General features: G+C 41.9%; 7 protein-coding genes across 10 annotated transcripts; 4 read left to right on the forward strand and 3 right to left on the reverse strand.

Moving 5' to 3' along the window:
- The first annotated feature begins 500 nt into the window (after nucleotides 1-500).
- LOC108090580 (phenoloxidase-activating factor 2) lies at nucleotides 501-3,393 on the forward strand. The gene is given in 4 exon segments (XM_017189329.1): nucleotides 501-595; nucleotides 702-1,213; nucleotides 2,213-2,866; nucleotides 2,869-3,393. Coding segments are annotated over 3 exon segments (1,380 nt in total). The 5' UTR covers nucleotides 501-595; nucleotides 702-709; the 3' UTR covers nucleotides 3,091-3,393.
- A 2,044-nt stretch (nucleotides 3,394-5,437) lies between these two features.
- On the reverse strand, nucleotides 5,438-6,681 carry LOC108090278 (CTD nuclear envelope phosphatase 1). Its single transcript, XM_017188889.2, has one exon. It carries the CDS (start codon nucleotides 6,543-6,545, stop codon nucleotides 5,655-5,657), a length of 891 nt encoding a protein of 296 aa, XP_017044378.1. The 5' UTR covers nucleotides 6,546-6,681; the 3' UTR covers nucleotides 5,438-5,654.
- A 788-nt stretch (nucleotides 6,682-7,469) lies between these two features.
- Nucleotides 7,470-10,537, forward strand: LOC108090270 (mitochondrial sodium/calcium exchanger protein). 3 transcript variants are annotated; one of them, XM_017188879.1, is made up of 7 exons: nucleotides 7,470-7,833; nucleotides 8,272-8,597; nucleotides 8,654-8,728; nucleotides 8,791-9,276; nucleotides 9,337-9,485; nucleotides 9,910-10,144; nucleotides 10,201-10,537. In XM_017188879.1, the coding sequence occupies exons 1-7, from the start codon at nucleotides 7,532-7,534 to the stop codon at nucleotides 10,494-10,496; spliced, it is 1,869 nt and encodes a 622-aa protein (XP_017044368.1). In that variant the 5' UTR covers nucleotides 7,470-7,531; the 3' UTR covers nucleotides 10,497-10,537. The 3 variants fall into 3 exon arrangements, with proteins under 3 accessions (XP_017044368.1, XP_017044369.1, XP_017044370.1); XM_017188880.1 differs by having other exon boundaries at nucleotides 8,684-8,728; XM_017188881.1 differs by having other exon boundaries at nucleotides 8,687-8,728.
- A 3,417-nt stretch (nucleotides 10,538-13,954) lies between these two features.
- LOC108090304 (mitochondrial sodium/calcium exchanger protein) lies at nucleotides 13,955-16,235 on the reverse strand. 2 transcript variants are annotated; one of them, XM_017188914.1, is made up of 8 exons: nucleotides 16,131-16,235; nucleotides 15,857-16,077; nucleotides 15,476-15,801; nucleotides 15,343-15,417; nucleotides 14,776-15,282; nucleotides 14,577-14,716; nucleotides 14,297-14,531; nucleotides 13,955-14,238 (listed from the first exon to the last, which is right to left on the reverse strand). In XM_017188914.1, the coding sequence occupies exons 1-8, from the start codon at nucleotides 16,176-16,178 to the stop codon at nucleotides 13,955-13,957; spliced, it is 1,836 nt and encodes a 611-aa protein (XP_017044403.1). In that variant the 5' UTR covers nucleotides 16,179-16,235. The 2 variants fall into 2 exon arrangements, with proteins under 2 accessions (XP_017044403.1, XP_017044404.1); XM_017188915.2 differs by lacking the exon at nucleotides 13,955-14,238 and having other exon boundaries at nucleotides 14,359-14,505; nucleotides 15,857-16,156.
- Nucleotides 16,236-16,547: 312 nt separating this feature from the next.
- Nucleotides 16,548-17,179, forward strand: LOC108090549 (peptidoglycan-recognition protein SC1a). The gene has a single exon (XM_017189287.1). It carries the CDS (start codon nucleotides 16,572-16,574, stop codon nucleotides 17,127-17,129), a length of 558 nt encoding a protein of 185 aa, XP_017044776.1. The 5' UTR covers nucleotides 16,548-16,571; the 3' UTR covers nucleotides 17,130-17,179.
- On the reverse strand, nucleotides 17,119-20,366 carry LOC108090548 (mitochondrial sodium/calcium exchanger protein). Its single transcript, XM_017189286.2, is given in 10 exon segments — nucleotides 17,119-17,494; nucleotides 17,917-18,151; nucleotides 18,204-18,214; nucleotides 18,217-18,342; nucleotides 18,824-19,309; nucleotides 19,373-19,447; nucleotides 19,501-19,826; nucleotides 19,884-20,104; nucleotides 20,165-20,196; nucleotides 20,260-20,366. Coding segments are annotated over 10 exon segments (1,833 nt in total). The 5' UTR covers nucleotides 20,279-20,366; the 3' UTR covers nucleotides 17,119-17,192.
- A 565-nt stretch (nucleotides 20,367-20,931) lies between these two features.
- Nucleotides 20,932-21,557, forward strand: LOC108090550 (peptidoglycan-recognition protein SC1a). Its single transcript, XM_017189288.1, has one exon. It carries the CDS (start codon nucleotides 20,956-20,958, stop codon nucleotides 21,511-21,513), a length of 558 nt encoding a protein of 185 aa, XP_017044777.1. The 5' UTR covers nucleotides 20,932-20,955; the 3' UTR covers nucleotides 21,514-21,557.
- The last annotated feature ends 894 nt before the right edge of the window (nucleotides 21,558-22,451 follow it).

Genomic DNA, 22,451 nt, shown 5'->3' on the forward strand with positions numbered 1-22,451 from the left:
TCATTTAGGTGCCAGCTTTATATATATATTTCTGTCGATTTCGTGTAAACTTCATCTGGAAAAACGTTATTTATTTCTTTTATTAAAGAAAAGCATATTGGGCCACGGAACAACAGATTTTCATCGGTCTGCATTTTGTAGGAGTGATCCTGTAACTTTCTACAAATTTTTACTGCATAAATATTAAATCATAGAAGTTTTTAGTTAATTAATCTACACCAGTTCTTTTTTATAGCATATGTTCTTTTAGAAGATAGAGATTAAAATTAATAACACATCCGATGACAATCTAATAGCTCGGGATTTGCACTTTCAACTGAATGGCTAGAGTTGAACTCAAAACATTTATAGAACCGGCTTGTGAGATTCTGAGAAGTGTAGGTCGGAAGAGAATCCAAAATCTGAATTAGCGAGAGAAGAATGATTGGGAGCAATTAGATGGTTTTAATGATCTCCGGAGAGCAGAGTTTTTCGATCCCATAACACAGCAGATCGTTCGGCGAGTCAGTCGAAGTCGAAGTCAGTCGAAAACGTGTCGCGGCTCTTGAACGTAATTCAAAACATATTGCGCATTGATTCACTTGAACTGTAAGGCGTGAGTTGGAATTGTTCCGATTTCTCACCGATTGTTTGCTGCTCATTGTTTGGCGGACCACGGGGCGTATGAACTTTGTGAATTAGCGAGTTGTTTCCCATTCCAGTCACAGCCATGCAAGTGCAGCTAGTGTTGGCGATCGGCCTGCTGCTGGTTTCCCTCGCATCGGTGGCTTTCTCAATCCGCACCTGCGAGAGCCACGAGATCTGTATTAGCAAGCAAAAGTGCGACGAGACGGATGACTCCGGCAAGGGGATCCTGGTCAAGCGCATTCTGGACAACAGTTGCGGGCGCGGAGTGGTCTGCTGCGACAAGGAGCAGCTGGAGAGCTTCTTCGCCCACGAGGCAGAAGCGGAGCTCCGCAACCAGCGCAAGGGAAACCCCTGGAGCTCTTTGGAAGACCCCCTAGACATCGCTGTGAATAAGACACCAAAGGCCAGCATTGCGCCCGACATTGGCTATAAAAGTTGCGGCATTCAGAGGGAGTGTGTGCCTCGTCATCTCTGCAAAACGGGAGTGGTCAACGAGGACGGGCGATTCATCATTAAGCCGCGCATCAACGCCGACAGTAATTTTGGCTGCCGATCTGTGGAACACTGCTGTCCGTTGGGAGATCAGGTAAGAAGTCATCCAGTCTCCCAGAAATATTTGTGCTCCTGTGATGTGTTGCTAAATATAAGCAGGTAAACATTGTAAAACTCTGCCAGCTTAAATATTATTGTCACCAAAATCTCTTTCAAAGAAAATAAAAACACAATCAAATCTTGTTGACATAAAATCCGACAAAACAACCATCATAAATACTGCTAAAGAGTTCTGAGATACAGCAAATGTTTTCAGAAATAGACAACAAAGTTAATCTTATTAAAAAATGGGCACGCAGGTGTTTATTAATAGCCTAGCTTTAAAGTATTTTTACTCCCATGGGCATCATTTTAATTAAGAAAATTTCAGAAGTCAGTGCCAATGAGCATAAATATCTAATATAAAACTTTGTTTTATTAATTGCAAACTTATTCCAAATATAAACTTAACTTAAAAAAAAAAAAAATTTTTAGAAATAAGTAACTTGTTAAGCACAAGCCCATAAATAATATTTTCGGTAGGCAAGTGTGACACCCGAATTATAAAACTGATTGCGGTTTTATTTTAGTAGATTGTAAGGTCACTTCGAGAATCGAGTTCAACCCACGAGCGCAGATAATTATGGGTTGGGATTTTTGAAAGAATGCTTGGACTATCTTGCACTTTGTTATTTATTTTTCGTTTATTATTTGTTTATTTCAAAAAGGTTATTGTTATTTGTCGCTTCCAAAATCTTGGAAACAAATTATTGATTTATTTATTCCTATTTAAGCTCAAGCTTGATTATTTATATTTGGTAAACTTATAAACTCAGTTTGGAAATTTAAAACGTTTGTACAACAAGATGTAGTATGTTTTGTTGTATGCAAATTTAAATGTTTTTGAGAACTTTCAATGGGTTAATGTGAGAAATTTTTGAGCAAACTTAAAATTTAAACTTATACTCGTTGTAATAACAGTATGACTTATAATACTGTATACATCTTCCTAATTGACCTTTTCAAATCATCCCCTGTGCTTTCTTTTTTTTAGATCGATGAGGGTCATAACCCCATGCATCATGATCTGAAGGACTTCCGGCCCAAAGGATGCGGCTACAGCAACCCAAAGGGTCTCTACTACCAATTAGATGGCTACAACGACGGCGAGTCCTACTTCGCCGAGTTCCCCTGGATGGTGGCCCTAATGGACATGGTGGGCAACTTCGTCTGTGGCGGCGTGCTGATCCATCCACAGCTGGTGCTGACGAGCAGCCACAACGTGGCCAACTACAGTGAGGACTCGCTGGTGGCGCGGGCGGGCGAGTGGGATCTGAACAGTCAGACGGAGGCTCATCCCTACCAGATGCGCGCCATCAGCGAGCTGCGCCGCCACGAGGACTTCAACAAGCTTACGTTCTACAACGACATTGCCCTGGTGGTACTGGAGCGACCCTTCCACCTGGCCCCGCACATCCAGCCCATCTGCCTGCCGCCGGAGGCGTCTCCCCAGCTGGACAAGGAGCTGCAGGAGGCCACCTGCTTCGCCACCGGCTGGGGATACAGCAAAATCACCTCCCCCGCCATGGAAAACCTGCTGAAGCGCATCGAGCTGCCGGTGGTGGACCACGAGTCCTGTCAGCGACTGCTGCGCCACACGATCCTGGGGCGTCGCTTCAAGCTCCACGCGAGCATCCTTTGCGCCGGCGGGGGGAGGAGGGCAAGGACACCTGCATGGGCGACGGCGGCTCCCCACTCTTCTGCTCCCTGCCCGGTCAGAAGGACCGCTTCCGGCTGGCGGGCCTCGTGTCCTGGGGCATCGAGTGCGCCGAGAAGAACGTGCCCGCCGCCTATGTGAACGTCTCCCTTCTGAGGAGCTGGATCGACGAGCAGGTGGTGAAGAGCGGCTTCCCGCTAATTGATGGCTTGTAGGTTAGGTCGTAAGCTTAGCTTTATCGGAACCACACATTAAATAGTATCACTTATATTTGTGACTGTTTTGATTTCATTTTTATGCGATTGGGTTTCTTAAGAAAACTTCTATTTTCTTAAAAGTACACTCCAAATGGGAATCGCCTAAAATTCCCCCGCAAAGAAACTCGAATTTTCCTTTATCTATATTCTACAAATATTTGACCTAACTAAAAAACTACAATTTGAAAACAAACAAAACTATTAAGTAAACTTAAAAAAAAATTAAAAATTATTAAAATATATTTTTGCGATTTTATAAAATTCAGTGCGATTTATTTTGTGAAGGTAATTAAAATTATTTTTAAGATTTGCTGACATTAATAAGAGTAATCTATTTAAACCATATATGGAAGTAATGAAATAAAATATTTCTATTATAAGAATTTCCTGTTTTTCAAAATTTAATATCTTATGGCTGTCAAGTTCGAGTAACACATAGGTTTCAAATTTGGCTCACATAAGCCAATATCCATTTAAATTAATTGCTCTGCTTTCTTTCTTTTGGCAAAGGCAAAGGTAATAAAACGAATGAACTAATTTTTATTGACGTTGCTGGCACAAGCCAAAGCCTTTATTGCCACCGAAATGGGAACAATTTGCTTAAGCAACTTACTCCATTCGTCCTCACGAAAACGTTGTCGTTCTGGCGTTTAAGCCACATTGAGTGGTGGCACTGGAAGTGAAAAATGGAAATTTATGGCGGTGCAGGTGAAAGCTCTCCTGCCATTCAATGCAAGATTTATGTGCAGCTTAAGCCGCTGATTCTGATTGCAGAAGGTCTTCGGAGCGGCTTAAATTAAGGGTTGGGGGCTAAACGAAATCACTTATTTGCTGGCAACTCCCCTCGGCTGCCTGGCCATATCAATTTGCATTGTTAATTGGTCTAGGGCCAAGTTGAAAAAACCACAACGAACAATCAACTATTTCCAGTGACTCACAGTCAATTAGAATGGACTACATATAGTTTACGAGCGCCTCCTTCGCTTTGTTTATTTTGAGAGAAGCTTAAAAGCCGCACAGTTTCATTTGCAATGCAAAAAGTTAATTAGAGAGTCACTTTTTCTCGATTTGCAAGTTACCACATTTTCCGGCTAATAAGCAAATTAAGCAAGGCAAACAAGAAAACCTTGGGGAAGGCAGGAATAATTAAAACCGCAGGACAACAGAGAATAGAGGCAAGGAAAACCCGTAGCTATATTTTATCTATAGTATGTATGTAGCCTACCATTAAGATGTATTATTAATGATTGCCATCATTCACAATTTGGTATTTCATTTTGGGAAGACATTTACAAAATTGAATTGTTTTTTTCTTTTGGGCTTAAGCTTTAAAGTTCGCTCCGGACCTATGCCAATTTACACTAGGCGAAGCATAAAGAATTCTGATATCGGCAGCTAACTGACTCACTGACTGGCTGACTGATTGCTCATACGCACCGTTGACTGCCACTGAAACTGTGCACTGCCTGTTCCTGCGCAAAGTTATCTGCTGGATTTCAATAACCGTGCCTGCCATAGCTACTGTTTCATGAATTTCGGCTCATTTTTGCTCGTCTGCCAGCTGAAACATTTTATGGAGCTACAAATCAAAATTTGCCGGGCACACGTTCACATAAATCAGCCAGGGCCAGCATGAATCTCTTTGATCCCCCCAAAAAAAAATAGGGGAAAATAAAATTATCATGGGACTCTCTCCGTAGCCGGTGCGCATTTGACAATTTGCAGGAAAGCTGAATTATTATCTAAACATTTCGGTTTGCCCCCAAAACTGTGTGCATTAAAATTGCAGCCTCGTGTGCGCAATAATTAAGAATTCAATTTAAACTTTTGCAACTTTCCACCACGGCAGGCGGCAGGCGGATGGCATCAGGTGGCTCAGAATTGTGGCTTTTGCTGTGGCCGTGTAAAGTCAAAAAGCCGCAACATCATTACGCTCCGGCATTTGCATGCAGTCGGTGTTCCCCGAACTTCTGCTCGCACACACGGCAAGCGCAAAAAACACAGCCGGCCCACCTGGCGTATGAGCAATAAAATGCATCTGTGCTGAGGTTGCCTCATATGCTGTTGCTTTTGGCCGTGTCTCAAACGGCTTGGGTTGATTAAAGGATAAATGACCTGCAATTAGCATGGAACACGTTTTTAATATAAACATACAATCTAGTTGGAATTTACTATTTGCTTGAAATGAAAACAAAGTAACACTGCAATATTAAAACATTATTTTCATTGACTAATATTAATAGAAAGAGACTTAAGTCTCTTTAGCAATTTCTCTACTAATTCGCAAGCTAAGCATGTATGCATGTATGAATACTAACTGAATTTGAAGTTTATTGTGACATTATCCACTACAATAAGGCATCTTTCATTTGAAATTAATATAACTTAAAAGAATTTTAATTGTGTGGTACAAGAATACTGCAGGCTTGAAAAACATTGATAGAATTTTGTAATACAAATTTTAAGAAAATTGCAAAATATAAATTTGTTGAAAACCAGACTTGTTTATTGTTACTTTATTTTTAAGGACGTGACTCGCGAGGTCTGGCTCCCAAAACCGATTGGGAGGTGGCAACCACTCGCCTTCCGAGGATCGAGCGCACGTCCTTGGTGAATCGCAGGGCATCGAGGAAGGGCAGCAGCTTCAGCAGCTCCGTATCCTCCGGATCGTAGATGAACGACTTGATGGGAATGGCGTTTTCCGGAAAATCGCGGTAGGCGAACGGCGTGTTGTCGATGATGAAGGTGCCACTCATGTCCGGACTGGCCAGGGTCAGGTCCTTGGTGACCAGCGGCGAGAAGTTGCGGCAGTGCTGCCTGTAGAGGCGTCGGGGCATAATGCCTCGTCCCGCGTCCAGTAAGTCCACCACCTGGTCGGCATAGGCCTCCAGGCTGGCGGTGTAGATCACCAAATCGTACCACTGGGACACAAAGTGCAGGAACTGGTCGACATGCGGCCGCTTGAAGACCTGGAAGGCTATTGGTTCGATCCCCTCCAGGGTAACGTTGAGCAAGAAATCCGGTTTGGCGCCTTCAGGCAGCGAATGGCAGCCCACATTTTCGTGCGTATCGGGATCGAGGTAGCATGAGTGTACCAGGGTCTCGTCCAGGTCGAGCACCAGCGTCTTTCTGCTCATCTCGGCCAGTTTTCGTTCCAACTCCGGAGACAATGGAACCTTCTTGTAGGTGACCTGCAGACCCGGGCGAAAAAGCGCCCATACCTTTGCGGCCAAGTTTGCCGCAAGACTCCTGATGTAGGCTCCCAGGTCACTGGAGACCAGGATCGCGACGAGTGTCCTGTGGCGGGAACTCGAACGAGGCCTCTGCAAGTTGCTGACCACGGCAACGGACACCGGACCGGATGGAGCGAGCTTGGCGAGATGGGCGGACTGGGCGGGCAACTGGCTGACCATTTTGCCCAGGAGTCCTCTTCAATCCAATGCCACCGATCGAAGCAGCAAGCTACTGGCGGCTTGGGGTCAGCTTTCTCTTAATTGGCTCCAATTTGGAATTGTTTTTGAGTTGTCCAAAAGAAAAGTGTCAGTTATCCCCCGGCTTGTCGGGGTTTTGGGCACCTTTACCAAACAGGTAGTTCCTCTTTTACTTGGAAGATCCAACGATGGACTGTAGAGAACTTTTTCTGTTCAGATAATCTATCAAATCTTAATTTCATTTGTAAATTTTATAATATAACAAGAAAGGAAGCTTCGGTAAGCCGAAGTCATCAAGTCAAGCAGTCATCTAATATGTAAAAGAAAATACATAAAGGCTAAACCACATCGAAGCTATGACGATATTTCCATTAACTTTCCATATTTTCGACTATTGTTTATATGACTATATGATATAGTCGTCCGATTTAGATGCAATTTAATTCGTAATTAGTAGTGGTTAGAAAACTCTATATTCCAAAAATCATGCCTGTCTGATAAAAAACAACGATGCTATAATTTTATTTCCGTTATTTCCTATGGCAGCTATATGATAAAAAACTTATTAAAAAACTACATATTTTGAAAATCATACTTGTGGGATTATAAAAATCGACGTTATAATTTTTTTCTCATTATTTATATATCTATTTTTTTATCTTTCCTATGACAGCTATATGATGGAGTGATCAGATTTTGATAAAATTTATTCCGAAATTCAATAGCAGTTAGAAGAAATCAAGTCGATCTGATAAAAAACAACAAAAATATATTCAACATTTTTTAATTAGCAATAGAATGGAAAATATTCAGGGATTTTTCGTGTTTCGCAAAAATTGTTCGATGGTTATACAAATACGAGTACTCTATCTTCTCACATAGTAGACTTGCACACCCTGTTGAAAATCGTTTAGAAAACATGTCACTCGATTTAAAGACTTTAATTTGCCTACACAAACAACACTGCAATGGACATCAACCAGAATGGGCAATCCGATGAAGTTGTCCCCAATGCAATGGATAAGCAGTTTGAAAACTTCTGGGACAACGTCAGCTGCTTCGTGGCCAATAATTTCCCCTTTGAGGAGAGGTGCGCGTTCGTAAAGAAGGCCAAGAACTGCAACTCGAGCACAAACTTGGTGCCCTACATGAGGCTCCTGGCCTGCGACCTCAACTGCGTCAACCAATTCGAGCAGTTGGTCTTCCTCACATTTTTTGTGCTCCTTTGTTTCTTGATACTGCTCCTGTTGATCAACGTTTGCACCAACTAGTGAGTACCGATCCAAAGTATTGCTATCTTATCATTTGACCTCAAGTTCGCAAGGGCACGCAATCATTACTCATATTCTATAACTTGCAGGTAAAATAGTATTTCAAAAATCTTTGAAAAATATTAAAGAAATAAGAACTATGTACTTCTGGAAAACTCCTTAGAATGGGTTTCCTTTTTACTATAACATTTGGTAACTATGGATATTCCTATAATATTTTGTAATAATATATAATATCTTGTACTTGAGAATAATTATTTTAGAGCTAACATTAAATTAATTTATCCTGATAATTGACATTATTTAAATAAAACTTAAGGCTAGGAGAAATTAGAATAGAATTTAATATAGGTAACATGAAAATGGGTTCGCTAACTGATTAAATATGTGTTAAACATTTTTTTTACGGGTAAATAAATTCTTAAATATTATTCCAGCTACAGTCCTGCTCTGAAGGCCGTTTCTATGTTCCTCCATATGAACGAACACTTGGCGGGCGTGACCCTGCTGGCCTTTGGTAACAGCTCAGCCGACCTCTTTTCCAATTTGGCCAGTGTCAATGCCGACGTGCCGGTGGTTGCCAACAGCTTTGCGGCAGCCCTGTTTGTGTCCATGGTTTCTGGTGGCCTGATCTGCTACATGTGTCCCTTCAAGATGAACGCCTACGAAAGTGCGCGGGACATTTTGTTCCTAATTTTTAGTTTGATGGTGTTTGAACACTTCCTGGAGTCCGGATCTCACCTAGCAGAGGGAGAATTCATATGTACGCTTATTAACCTTATACCATTCTATACTGAAACACGTTCCTTTTACGTTTAGTTATGTTTTTGGTTTACATTTTTTACTTAGCAGTGAATATAACAGATGTGTACCTAATCCGGAGGGCTTTAAAGCGTAAGCTTTTTCGGTTTCTATTTAAATGTTGGTAAATAGATACTGACAGTCTTGCACCCTAGAGACAAATGCTGAAATCGATGCCATCTTGGATGGGAAAGTGACCCCAGCCAAACGAAAGCGGCTACAAGAACTGGAGAAACTACGAGAGGCGTACTCCCAAAATGCTCGAGTGGAGATTTTCGAGAGGAGCAGCTCGGGTCCGACCATAAACAAGATGCGTTACACGACAAGGCCAATGACCCTAAATACTCGCATCAGCGTGGACAGGAGAGCCACTCGAAATGTACTGTACAACAGAACGAGGGGCCCGAACTGGGGACTGTTTAGTGACTTCTTTGTGGCCCTGAGACCGATCACCTGTGTGAAGTGGCGGAAGGCCAACATGATCGAGCGGGCCATGATGGTGGTTCAGGTTCCGGGCGTGGTCATCTGCATTGTCTACATTCCCCTGGTGGACTACGAACTGGACAAACATGGCTGGAACAAGCTCTTGAACTGCATTCATGTCGTGCTGAATCCGGCGATGTCCATCATTGTAATTAAGTGTTAGTGGCAGCAGGCACTTCCTGTTCACTTTTCCGTTAACCAATCCTATCCTCCGGCAGCTTTGATTAGCTGCAGTCGCGAACAGCTCTGGTACAGTTCCCTCGGCACAGAATACATTTACGGACTCTACTCGCTGCTCATCACATTGCCAATAGCCTTGGTTATGTTTCGCAAATCCCGAACCGATTTGCCACCACCTTACCACTGGGTGAGCTTCAAATTATCTTCAATTCAACCAAAACATTCATATTAAATAGGTATATAGTATTTTATGTATTCATTTCACGAAATTGGTAAATAAGGGCGTGCTTGGAGGGTTTATAATCAAAGCCCACAAATCAGAGTGGCAAATGTAATGCAAAATATTTCAAAAACTGGTTTAATTTTCTAAAAGTTATTAAACATATATTCGCTTAAAAGTATAATCCTTAAAAAGTAGGTTTATTTTTCATGCTAGACAAACATTTATTTCTTACTTAATCTTTATCGAAACTCACTTTACTCACTTTAATACGAACATAGGTAATTACATACGAACATTTCAAAATGGCAAAGTCTCAATATTGCAATAGCGCAGATTTCTAATAGAACGAGCTGTTTTTATTAGAAAAAACAAAAAACCTTATCCGCAGGTCTTTACCATAATGAACCTGACCGGTTCCATGTTCATCATCTTTGTGTGCGCCACGGAAATAGATAAGGTCCTGGAGGTGATAGGACACACAATGCACATCGAAGACGACTTCATGGGCGCCACTGTGAAGGGTTGTACGGGAAGTCTGGGACCACTGATTGCCAACATAGCGATGGCCTTGCATGGCTATCCACGGATGGGCTACGCCTCTGCCATCGGAGGACCCTTCTTCAGTGAGCCTTTCCAATATTAACTCTTAGCTTAATAATAATATCTGACTCCACCACAGCTGTTATTTTTTCGGCGAACACTGTGCTCTACGTCAAACGTATTTTTGGCTTTGAGCTCATGTATGAAAACCAAATGGGCAATTACGGCGCAAACGCCTTCACTTTTCTTATCCTTGGCCTATTCCTTATACTTTTGTGGTCCACCACGTTGGGCTTTTATGCACGGCGCTCCGTGGGAATCTATTGTATAGTCTTTTACTGTATCTACCTGCTCTTTGCAATCTTGATCAATAGTAGATGCATACATTCCTTTACTAGGGACAGACCAGTTCACGCTGCTTTCGGGGACGTCTAGACTGAAATTAATAAGAAGAAATAAAATTTAAACTGTGTGTACACGTCTGAGTCTCTAGTACGTCTGAGTTATGTCAAATTATCTATTCATTTTCTATTTTTCTTCTATGGAAGCTACATGATATACTAGTAGATCGAGCTAAGTGCGATTTTTCTATTTTTAAATTAAAATTTACCTTCTTCACTCCACCCGGGAGCATAGGGCCTCCACAATTTTTTCCAAAAATAATAATTTTCTGATAAAGACTAACGGCGATTTAATAATAAATTGATTAGAAAACATCATCTGCCAAAAATCATGCTTGTTTTTATAAATATACTATATATGTTGTGAATTTAAAGGTTTTGCAAACGTCTTAGCATTGTTATAAAACCCTCTGCATGGTATAAAAAAAAATGTTTAAAAAGTTTTGACCTAATTTTACCATTAGTTTACTTGCTTTAAATTAAAATATGATATGTAATTCTTCCGTTCATATTATTCCAAATTAATTTTTCAATTGTATTAAATTACAAAAGTGTACTTGCTAACCATGCTTTCAATTTTAATGTTGGTAGTTGATGTAAGGCAGTGGGGTTGTTAAAAAAAATACTCTTGAAATAATTTATTGAGCCCATGAATTATTTGCATACTAGCTTTAAATTTAGATTAAAACTTTAAATTAGTTGCTCACGTTATTCTGAATAAATTAATCAATATTATGAAGTAAACGTACTTGCGTATAAGGATTTCGCTTAAGTTTAAAGTTGGTAGTGGATGTAAGGCAGTGGGGCAATGGGATTGCCAGTACGCCATGTTGACTGTAAGCTGCTGCTGCACCTCTGCGATGACAAGGCGGTTAAGTCGAGTGTGAGTCGGCGCTAATTGCCGGCGAGCCGCAGACACGAAGGCAAGACTCCTGGCAGCCGATTCATTAGCCCGCAACAACAAGTGCACACAGGCCACGCCCAAAGGATTTACAGGACTGGGCGGGAAGTGACCTACAATGGCAACTAAAGCAGTACAGCAGTCTGAAGCCGGGGTTCCCCTGCCGCTTGACATTAATTAGGGCTTGCATAATTCACTGGTACAGCTGTAAATGCGGCTGTTGCTGCCGTGCAACCCGGCGTATACGCAATACGCCGATCCACCTGCTAATTGAGTTATAATGCTAAGCGGCAATTTATGGCCAGCCGTATAAGGGGAGTCCACAACTGCAGGCCGTCTCCAGGCATAAATCTTCCGTTTCAAGTTATTTAATATGGTGCGTTCTCGCCCCATAAATAAATGTGGCCCTGGCTGGTCTTTTCATTTTTTCCATTTAACCAACTGACAACTGCAGCACAAAGTTTTGCTGCGGAAATGGCTGGCTGCAAACGGCAACGTGAAATATGTTTGCCATTTTTTGGGGTATTTTTTGTTTATTAAGAAAAATGATGAGGGTTTCCCGCTTCCTTAGCACCACTTTATAAATAGTTTGCAAGAAGGGCTTGGACTTCTTACCAAAAAAAAGGAAAAAAATAACTTAAAATCCGTATCTACCAAGAAAGATTCATGAAAAAGAATAGTTTGACCCGGAACAGAATTTGAGCGGCTAAAAATAAGTAAAAATAATATTTAACAAATATAATTTAAAATCTGTATCTACCAAGAAAGATACATGAACACGTGTCTAGAATAATTATTCGAAATTAAAATTGCTCGCACGTTCCTAAGATACTATAAAATTTATGACGACCATTAAACAATCCACAGCGGTATAAATAAATTCATTCACGAGCGATATCAAATGAACATGCCAACAGAGGCTTGTCGGTCGAATTTAATCTTGTGAAATAATAACACAAAACTACTGATAAGCTGTTAAGGAATAGAATGCTCCAGAACTAAGTACCCATTAAACACTAAAGTTTAGAGTTTTATCCAGAAGATACTCGTACATCATTCGAAATCAATTTCCCTTCTTGCATAAACAATGACTGGCAATGTGGATGCGATTCCGCACTTGTACTTTAAATATTTGATGACTTTCACACCGAATCATGCCAGGACCAAGCCAATTGCATAGAAAAAGGACTTCTTCTCTCGTTTTTGCATTCAATTCGGCACTGCAAGTCTATGTAAAAACGTAGAGGAAAATGCAAAACAATTTGGTAACAAGCAAAATGCATCAAATCTCATGGCCATGGAGCTTCCTGCTGGGCGGAGGAATCGGAATCGGAATCGGAATCTCGAGTGGCGAAAGGAGAAACCAAAGCTGTTGCAAAAACATGTCACATTAAGTGCACAGATAGAGGGTCTAGCGGATGGACAGATGGACAGGCAGACAGTCAGAGAGTCAGACAGTCAGACAGATAGACGGGAAGTCTAAGGGAGTTGAGTGCTTTTATTGCTGCCGGAATTTTGCGTGGCTTTCGCCTTTGAAGTTGGAACTGCAAGTTGGCTTCCGCTTCGTATTTTTTCCCCTATTTGAGCCAGCACTTCTTGTTTATGCAATTGTACTTAAATCTAATGGTTATGTTTCAGCTGCAGTGGCATAATAGCCGGAAGCAAGTGAAATTTACATCTGGAGTCAATATTAATGCTGGCTATGGTGATGCACAGAGAAAAAAAGGTTCCCTTTAAAAACTGTTTATCAGTTTTAAATATGTTCTAAGTGTGCAAAATAAATAAATAGAATATTGTACAAAAAATTCTGATAACCTACGAATATTCTATATACGGACGAATTATTGCATTAAATAGTAACACAATAACTTATTTAATATTACTGACTGACTAGTTAAGTGTTTTAATTATTCTTATACTTTTATAAAATAATTAAATGGCGTAAGCAATATAAAATAAATACCTAACAATATTTAAATATTTCCAATGCAGTTTAAATATTTCCATTAAACCAGTAAATCATTGTCTTATTTCGCTGATCGATTAACTTGGTTCCTTCACAGAGTCATTCGTCTGAGCTGAAATCCTCGAGTATCATTGTCGCACAAATCACTCGCCCCTTAAACGTTAAGAGGACACCAACCTCGAGCCACTTTAACCCTAATTAACGAGAAGCTCTCCCCGGCTTTTCCATCGGTTTTCCTTCATTATGCAACTCGCTTTTTTATGCAGTGAAACTGGAGCGTCGAGACAGGACAGTTTGCCAAGAGTGTCTACTCCGCTGCATTTCAATGGACCGCTGTGGGTTCTTTTGCTTGTTGCCAACGCCTTTCGAAAGCAGTTCCCTTGGCAATGTTTTAATTATGATACTTCATTAACTTAATTAGTCAGTATGTCGGCTTCTGCATGATTATGGGCGGAAGTTTTGCACAGAATGCGATTTTTCATTAGTTTATCCGAGATTTTTTATTGGAGCAATCAACGGATTGTTCAAAGGTTTATTGAAGCTAAATAAGGAAAAAAATATTTTTATTGAAATAAAGTATAGGGTCAACAAAACCATATTTTATGAGTATTTCCTAATTACCAAATTATATTGGTGCAAAATATTGATTTCTGGAAAACTCATGTACTAACTCCAACTCCACACCAACTGCGTAGATAAGGAACAGAAAATAAATCACCCAAAGGAAAACACCAGCGGATCTTCGGGCGTAAAAGTCAAAGGTCATGCTCCACCACAATGTAGTCAGAATGGTTATTACCAGAAATACATAACAGTTTTCACCTAGATCGCCGTAGACCCACAAATTGGCGCCTTTCTCTCGAACTTGAAGATTGAAGAAGAAGGCTACGCTCATGCTGATCAAAATCGCTGGAATGTTCGATTAATAATTATAAATAAAGTAGGGAAATGCTCATTTTTTATTTACCGAAAACTGGACTACCAATTATAGCTGCAAAGGCCATCCGTCCATATCCCTGCATGGCCAACTGGGCATTGGCTAAAATATCCGGAGTGGCATTCGACACGGCTTCGAAGGTGACCGCCATAAAGGTCTCGGATAGGTTAAATACAATGCCAACTATCTCAGAGAGAACTTCCAGTTCAGTGACAGTAAACCAGATGGTCACCATGGAACTGAAAAAGGTGAGGATAATAAACAGCTAGGCAGATGGTAAGACCAATTCGAGTTCGATATCAATACTTACGTGGTGATAAATCGGTGGAATGTCTGTCCGTGAGTGCAAAAAAATGAGAACAGCCAGTGGAATGGTGAGGCACGGCGACCACATTGAAAAGCTGAAGTTGAGGGTTATATACCAGGTGTGGTACACACTAGACACAGCAGCTAAATAACTCAAGCAATTAACGATCACATAGTTTAACTAAATCGTTTTGCATACCTACAGTGCACCAGGGTAATGACCACAAACGGATTCGTCACAATCTGCGTGCAGTTGAGCAACTTGCTCCAGCCGTGCTTGTCCTTTTCGTAATTCACCACGGGAATAAATATGAGTAGTACGAATACCAGGGGAGATCTGACTATAAGGTATATCCGATAGCATTTACCACTCAACTGCCAGGCTTCTCCATCAACGGGATTGAGGGACTGGAAGAACTCTTTGAAGAGTAGAAGATTCTTGGGATTTTCCGTATTATGCAGGCTGGTTCGATTTGCCTCGTAGTTGACGGCTTCAGGTCTTCGTTCCGGTTTCGGGGTGGTGAAATAGCCACTTCTCGTTGGATCGGACGTATTATTACTGGCATTCCTGGCCATGCGAGTCTTTGTGGTGTCATGTATCCGAATGTCATCCTCCTCTTCCCATTCAGTCAGTTTCCGCAGCTTTTCTTCTAATTCCCTCATTGGTGGAGGAGATAAACTCCCCAAGTAGGCAACTTCTTTTCGGAGTTCTATACGAAAAATGGTTTAAAGAATTTTACAATACCAAGTACGGATTTACTGCTCCTTACTTCTCATGTGAAATCTCATTAAGGCCAAATCTGCTACATTGATAGCCACATATACTACGTAAATGAAGAAAAGAACTAAAAGATAATTTCCAATTTAAACTATTATTAAGTCAAATAAGTTTCAGGGTCATACTAAAGGCGTCTCCCAAGGTCGCAGCTCCCTCCTTGATGAGTAAAAATCCCAGAACCTCCACTGCCAGAAGCAAAAACAACAAATCTCGCACAGTGCAATGTCCGTTCATTTTGAAGGGTCTCAAAAAGCAAACCGTCCCGCCACTCAAAAGAATAATAGCCAAGGTATTACCCAGAGCTATGGTATAAATCGGAGCATCGGCTCTTACTGGCATTAAGTTTGCTATAATTTCAGGACTGGCATTGCCAAACGCCAGTAGGGTAATCCCCGCCAGGTACTCGTTCATGTGGAGCTTCAAGGAGATTATTTTCAGAACGGGTGAGAAGCTGAAAGATCTCCAGTAGGTTATGAAAGGCATGTTCAATGCTTCATAGAACTTACTAGGTATCGATGTTAAAGGACATCACCCAGAGAAAGGCCACGCAAATGAACACAAACAGAAACATGAACACGACCTCTGTCTTCTTGTCTTCGATGTCAATGGAGCAGTACATCATCCTGAAGTAGTTGAAGAAGTTGATGATGCGCTTGCAATCGGCGACTTGAGTGGCCATCTTGCAACGATAGGAATAGGGAAGCCTCATCATAGCTCTGCAACTCATCTGTTAAACACAAGAATTTAAATTAGTTTGAAAAATCCGTAAAACATTCTTACATTCTTAATAAAGTAGTCGAATTCGAAGTCAAGTGCAGTTAAGTTCATATTTAGGTTTCTTTCCTTTGTTCAAGTCAATGCAACATAAAAAAATGTTGTTTCCTACTGACGGAAAAAGAACAACACACCTTTTGATTGTCATTTTTTCCAGCAAGTCAGCATACTTTTGGCCAGCCAACACGTCGACTGGAATCCGTTGATAAAGCAGTTATTTAAAGGAACCACCTTCATAAAACGCTGAATAAATCAACATCGGAAGATTGTGACGCCGAGGGTCTTCCCCTAATACGAATGTAAGCATGTGCCGCTGGGGAGAGCTGTAAATCAGGCATTAGCCACCCGATAAGATGCCATACTTTTCGGATCGCGGCTGGGTATATAAGCGCCCCGGCTCACCAACGATCTCCATCAAGCGATCGTCAACTATTACAGCTGGTAATCATGGCTTCCAAAGTGGCTCTCCTCCTGGCCGTCCTGGTCTGCAGCCAGTACGTGGCACAGGGCGTGTACGTGATCTCGAAGGCCGAGTGGGGCGGTCGCGGCCCCAAGTGGACCGTGGGCCTGGGCAACTACCTGAGCTACGCCATCATCCACCACACCGCCGGCTCCTACTGCGAGACCCGTGCCCAGTGCAACGCCGTGCTGCAGAGCGTCCAGAACTACCACATGGACTCCCTGGGCTGGCCCGACATCGGCTACAACTTCCTGATCGGCGGCGATGGCAACGTGTACGAGGGCCGTGGCTGGAACAACATGGGCGCCCACGCCGCCGAGTGGAACCCCTACAGCATCGGCATCAGCTTCCTGGGCAACTTCAACTGGGACACCCTCGAGCCGAACATGATCTCCGCCGCCCAGCAGCTGCTCAACGACGCGGTCAACCGCGGCCAGCTCAGCTCCGGCTACATCCTGTACGGCCATCGCCAGGTCAGCGCCACCGAGTGCCCCGGCACCCACATCTGGAACGAGATCCGCGGCTGGTCCCACTGGTCTGGTTAGATCCCGACCCGAACTCCTTTCTTAATAAATTGTGCGCACAGAAAACTCAAGTTGAATATTATTTTACAATCTGGTGTCCAATTCACAATATGCGTGGATGGGCGTATTGACGCCGAAGCCGTGCACCCACTTAAATTCAATGGCAGATATGTAGATGAAGAACAGGATAAACAGGCACCACAGGAACACTCCAGATGATCGACGGGCAGAGAAGTCGAAGGTCAAGGACCACCAAATGGTGGTTAAGATGGTTATCACCAGGAACAATATGATGGTCTCGCCCTCTTCTCCGAACAGAAGTACTTGACCGTGCGAACCAAGCTTGGTCCCCACCAACAACTCCATTCCAACGTTGAAAACCACGTCTGCGGAAGAAAAACTGAAACTTGAATTCACTGTCTATGGTTGTGAGTCAAAATAGAGAAGTAAAGTAACTATAGGTACCAGTGTATACAATCATCTAAGAAACTGTAAGATATGTTACCGACTTTATTATTCTCAAAAACTACATCAGCTGATTCATACTTTGAGTGTCCTGTGGAAGTGTGTAAGATATGTATCTACCAAATCAATTTATAATATTTAAAATCGTTTTCGTTGATTTACCAGAAAAACCAGGGGTTTAGTTTTGAAATCTTAAATTCTTAGTTAAAAAACAATAATGCATTTTTAGGGTCGGGAAAGGGTCTTCCCTCTACCAATTAAGCACTTTCAGACGCATAGAAAGATCATCCATATAAGGATACACTCTGTCATACCTACCGCTACTACCTCTTAATTTACTTACTGAACACTGAACCACCAACGATGGCCCCGAAAGCCATCTTTCCGTATCCGTGCTCGGCCAGGTGAGCGTAGTAAATTAGGTCTGCCGCAGCAGCAGACATAGAGTTGAAGGTGATGCTCATGAAGGACGGACTGAGGTGGAAAACAATGCCAATGATCGACACCAGGATATCCATTTCCCAGGCACAACTCCAACAGTACACAATCACAGTGAAAATTGTGAGCAGGCCATAAACCTAACAGTATTAAGGGGGTGTTTAAAGGATTCCCACGAGGAGGTTCTCTTACGGAATGATAGGGGGCGGGATGTCCGTTCGCGAGTGGAGAAACACAATTATGGCCAAGGGCACTGTTATCACTAATGACCATACCGCGTATTCCATAAGAAGAACTTTATACCAGGTTAAGTATGTCCCTTCGATTGAAGCTAAGAGGTGGATTGAAAAATGTATAAAATTAAACATTTGAAAAACAATTATGAGCGCTTAGTATTCAACACAAGAATATGCATTCAGTGCTGCACTTTTAATGCTTTTATCTATTTTAAAGGTCAAAGAAAGGGCAACATTATAGTTCTTAAAGTTTTTAAACGCTTTTGATTCCTATTAAGATTACATTTTTACTTTGTTTACGAGTGACGGGTGTGCTAAATTTTCTTTTTCTTCTTTCAGTTAAAAAGTGATTAAATAGATGAATAGTGATTATTTACGTAAGTTCTTTAATAAGCCAACATTCTCAGCTTGTAAAATATTATAATTAACTTGTACATTAACAATTAATTTATAAGCAATTCATAAGTCAATATTGTGAGCCCAAAAGCAGGCAAATCAACTTCGTTTTATATATTAACATCAACAAAAAATAAATTAAATTGATAGAGTTCTACTCCTTTTCTAGTAAATACATACTTTGAATCATACAAAGAACCACGAAAGGTGTTATCACTATTTGGATGCAATTCAGCAGCTTACTCCAACCATGCTTGACCATCTGATAGTCCACACATGGAATTGTCAGTCTTAGAATAAAAACAATTGGGGACTTGAGGACAAGTGCGATTCGGGCACATGTACCGCTCAGGTACCATACATCCGGGTCAATGGGATTAATCGCTTGGAGGAACTCGCTGAACAGGAATAGGTTTTTTGGATTCGCATCGCTGTGGAGGATTGTCCTGGTCGTTTCCACATCAACTTCCTTATGATGAATAAGCGGTTTTGGTGTGATAAAGAAACGGGTATTGGCAGATCTCTGACGGAACAGTTTCGTTTCACGTATTTGGATTTCATCTTCTTCCTCAAGACTGTTCAAAAGAATTATTTTTTCCTTCAAATGCTGATCATTATGTTTGGAGGATGTCGAGTGTCTTAAAACTTCAATCTCTCTTCGAAGTTCTTTATGGACAAAAGTAAATCGTTGCAAATCCGTTTCTTCTATGTTATAAGTTGGATACTTACTTTTTATTGTGTATCGCAGGAGAAGAAGGTCGACTATATTAAGCAGTAGATAAAGTGGATAGATGCATAGTACCACTGGAAAATAATACTTTAGGTAATTTTGCAGGTTATTGGCAAAGCCGACTTACCAACTCCCTTCTTCCAAGACGGTATACCCGGTAGGTCAACAAAAAGTCGCACCACCTCCACGACGAAAAGGAGAACAAGAAGGTCGCGGCAAATACTGTGACCATTCATCCTGAAAGGACGAATGAAGCACACGGCGCCTCCGCTCAGACAGATGATCGTAAAGGCACTGCACATGGCTATGTTTAAGCTATAGGCCTCGTCCCTACAGGGCGATAGGTTAACTAGGACATCGGGCGTTGAAGTTGCCACGCCCACGAGCAGAACACCCGCCATGTACTCGTTTATCCGCATCTTGAGGGCAGCGGTTTTCAGCGTTTGTGAAAAGCTGCAAGAATTGACTGAGCGAGATCTGTTGCTTGTTCATTTGTAGCTTGAAACTCACTATTGGTTGATGCTTATGTACAGGATGCAGAGGAAAATGCAGTAGATTATGCCAAAGAGGAGCATCACAAGAATTTCAGTCAACTTGTTGTCTATCTTGACAGCACAGTACATCATCTCGTAGTAATTAAAGTAATGGGCAATGTATTTGCAGTCCGGAATTTGCCTGGCCATTATACAACGATTTTCAAAGTGAAAACTCATCACGGCCAGACAACTCATCTGGAGTAACAAATCGGTATTTATATACGTTTAAATGCATCTTATATCATAAGCACTTACGTTTTCCATGAAATTTAAATTGTCAAGGAAGTCTGTTAATATGAAATTCCTTAAGTTAGTATATTACCAATCCACTGACAGGACATCTTACTCACCAAACGTGCTATTAGCCATTCTTGGGCAACTCAAAGCTAAGAACTTTTAAGAACTATTTTTGAAAATTCGTAAGTTAACTTGACAGAGATTGTGCAACAAACTTGCCTGTGTTTTTTAGACTTGTTAGAAATTAAATCAACCAAGTGTCAAAAGTCTCGATCGATTTCAAAATGCTTGTATAATGCCGAAAAATACTATATGCAATAAAATGGGAAACCTTTGTGAAATTAACACTTTTCTTTATTTCTTCTTTTGGAGTATTACGAATGATTACTCCTGAATGTTTTTTAAATAGATCCCTGTTAACCTAAAAGTGGGTTTCAGTTGGGAAAATAATGGAATTTCTTTTCGTTAAAAGTCGTCTCTTAGCTCACCATGACGAAGGTAAATGGGTGTTTATTTTCGGAGGAAGCTCACCAACTGGAAAAAGAAAATTATGCGCGAGGCCAGCCACCAGACCTGATAAGGACCTACCCGAATGGCCGAGCGAATAAATCAAAATCAGCAGATTATGACGAGGCTCTCCCAAAGGTGCTTCCCCCAATACGAATCTGAGCTGGTCCCGTCGAGTAGCGCTGTAAATCAATTCAATTCGACCCGATAAGATGGGATTTTCGACCGCGGTTGGCTATAAAAGCGCCCCGGCCGACCTGCGATCTCCATCAAGCAATCGTCAACTATTACAGCTGGTAATCATGGCTTCCAAAGTGGCTCTCCTCCTGGCCGTCCTGGTCTGCAGCCAGTACGTGGCACAGGGCGTGTACGTGATCTCGAAGGCCGAGTGGGGCGGTCGCGGCCCCAAGTGGACCGTGGGCCTGGGCAACTACCTGAGCTACGCCATCATCCACCACACCGCCGGCTCCTACTGCGAGACCCGTGCCCAGTGCAACGCCGTGCTGCAGAGCGTCCAGAACTACCACATGGACTCCCTGGGCTGGCCCGACATCGGCTACAACTTCCTGATCGGCGGCGATGGCAACGTGTACGAGGGCCGTGGCTGGAACAACATGGGCGCCCACGCCGCCGAGTGGAACCCCTACAGCATCGGCATCAGCTTCCTGGGCAACTTCAACTGGGACACCCTCGAGCCGAACATGATCTCCGCCGCCCAGCAGCTGCTCAACGACGCGGTCAACCGCGGCCAGCTCAGCTCCGGCTACATCCTGTACGGCCATCGCCAGGTCAGCGCCACCGAGTGCCCCGGCACCCACATCTGGAACGAGATCCGCGGCTGGTCCCACTGGTCTGGTTAAATGGGTTTCAGAGAGCACCAATAAATGTTTCATAAAAAATCAAACCAAGGTCTATACTGTAGTGAGTAAATTGATTTGAAGGCTGGAATAGGGCAGACAAAGGGAAATCCTGTTGCATTCTCCTGTTCCCTGTATCCTTCTTCGTTTTGCAGACGAACCGTCACGTCCGAGCTGTCAAAGTATTCATTCGTTTCATTTTACCAAAACTTTTCAAATTTATTGAAGCTGGAGGATATGTGGCAGGAAAACTTGGAGAACATCATTAGGTCGTCCAGACTCTTTTGCTGAACTTGGAACAGTTCTGTTATTTTCTTGGGTGAATAACCATATTGAAGAGTAACCCTTGTATAAAAATGTTAAATAAACTTTCACAACTGGACTGAGACAATAAATACGGTCAAAAGTTGAAGAAAACTTCACAATCGGTCGCTGACCAAAGCAAACTATTCGCCACTTGAACCGCAGTCTCATTAACGACATCCTCGTTAACAAAGTAGTTCTGAATGAGTTTCAGTTGCTTTTGTGCTTAATAAGTTGCTTAAGCTTTCTGTTTCGAGATTCACCTTCTTCCTGCCAAAGGAAAAGCACTCGGGTGGTTGGACTCAGTGGGTTGACAAAGTGGCACCACTTTGGCATCCAGGCATCTCCTACTTTCAGATTATTACAGTATTTCAGGATTTATATTTACCAGTAAGTTATCAAGATTTACAGTCTATTCGTCTATTATGATTACGAGAAACGGATGTTTTTACAAGTCAGCTACAACTACTTGTGTCTGATAAGATGGACTTCAGAAAACAAAAAACCCCTTTTATATCAGTAGTCCCATGACTAATCAATTTTTCACTTACAAGTATTTCACAAGTATTTAGCCATACAAACTCCTAATTCGCATATATTTTAAACAGATTTTGTAAAAAAATTAAGATATTATTATT

The sequence above is a fragment of the Drosophila ficusphila genome, unplaced genomic scaffold (genome assembly GCF_018152265.1).
Source record: "Drosophila ficusphila isolate 14025-0441.05 unplaced genomic scaffold, ASM1815226v1 contig_414, whole genome shotgun sequence".
In the NCBI taxonomy this organism is placed as follows: Eukaryota; Metazoa; Arthropoda; class Insecta; order Diptera; family Drosophilidae; genus Drosophila; species Drosophila ficusphila.

Bases quoted from the DNA above. Each gene is read 5' to 3' on its own strand.
- LOC108090278 (XM_017188889.2), bottom strand. From the start codon at position 6,545: ATGGTCAGCCAGTTGCCCGCCCAGTCCGCCCATCTCGCCAAGCTCGCT.
- LOC108090549 (XM_017189287.1), top strand. From the start codon at position 16,572: ATGGCTTCCAAAGTGGCTCTCCTCCTGGCCGTCCTGGTCTGCAGCCAG.
- LOC108090550 (XM_017189288.1), top strand. From the start codon at position 20,956: ATGGCTTCCAAAGTGGCTCTCCTCCTGGCCGTCCTGGTCTGCAGCCAG.
- LOC108090304 (XM_017188914.1), bottom strand. From the start codon at position 16,178: ATGAACTTAACTGCACTTGACTTCGAATTCGACTACTTTATTAAGAAT. The intron at 16,078-16,130 runs GTAAGAATGTTT...TGTGTTTAACAG, and splicing joins TCGACTACTTTATTAAGAAT to ATGAGTTGCAGAGCTATGAT. The intron at 14,532-14,576 runs GTAAGTATTGAT...CCATCTGCCTAG, and splicing joins TTCCACCGATTTATCACCAC to CTGTTTATTATCCTCACCTT.
- LOC108090270 (XM_017188879.1), top strand. From the start codon at position 7,532: ATGGACATCAACCAGAATGGGCAATCCGATGAAGTTGTCCCCAATGCA. The intron at 8,598-8,653 runs GTACGCTTATTA...TTTTACGTTTAG, and splicing joins AGCAGAGGGAGAATTCATAT to TTATGTTTTTGGTTTACATT. The intron at 9,277-9,336 runs GTTAGTGGCAGC...ATCCTCCGGCAG, and splicing joins GTCCATCATTGTAATTAAGT to CTTTGATTAGCTGCAGTCGC.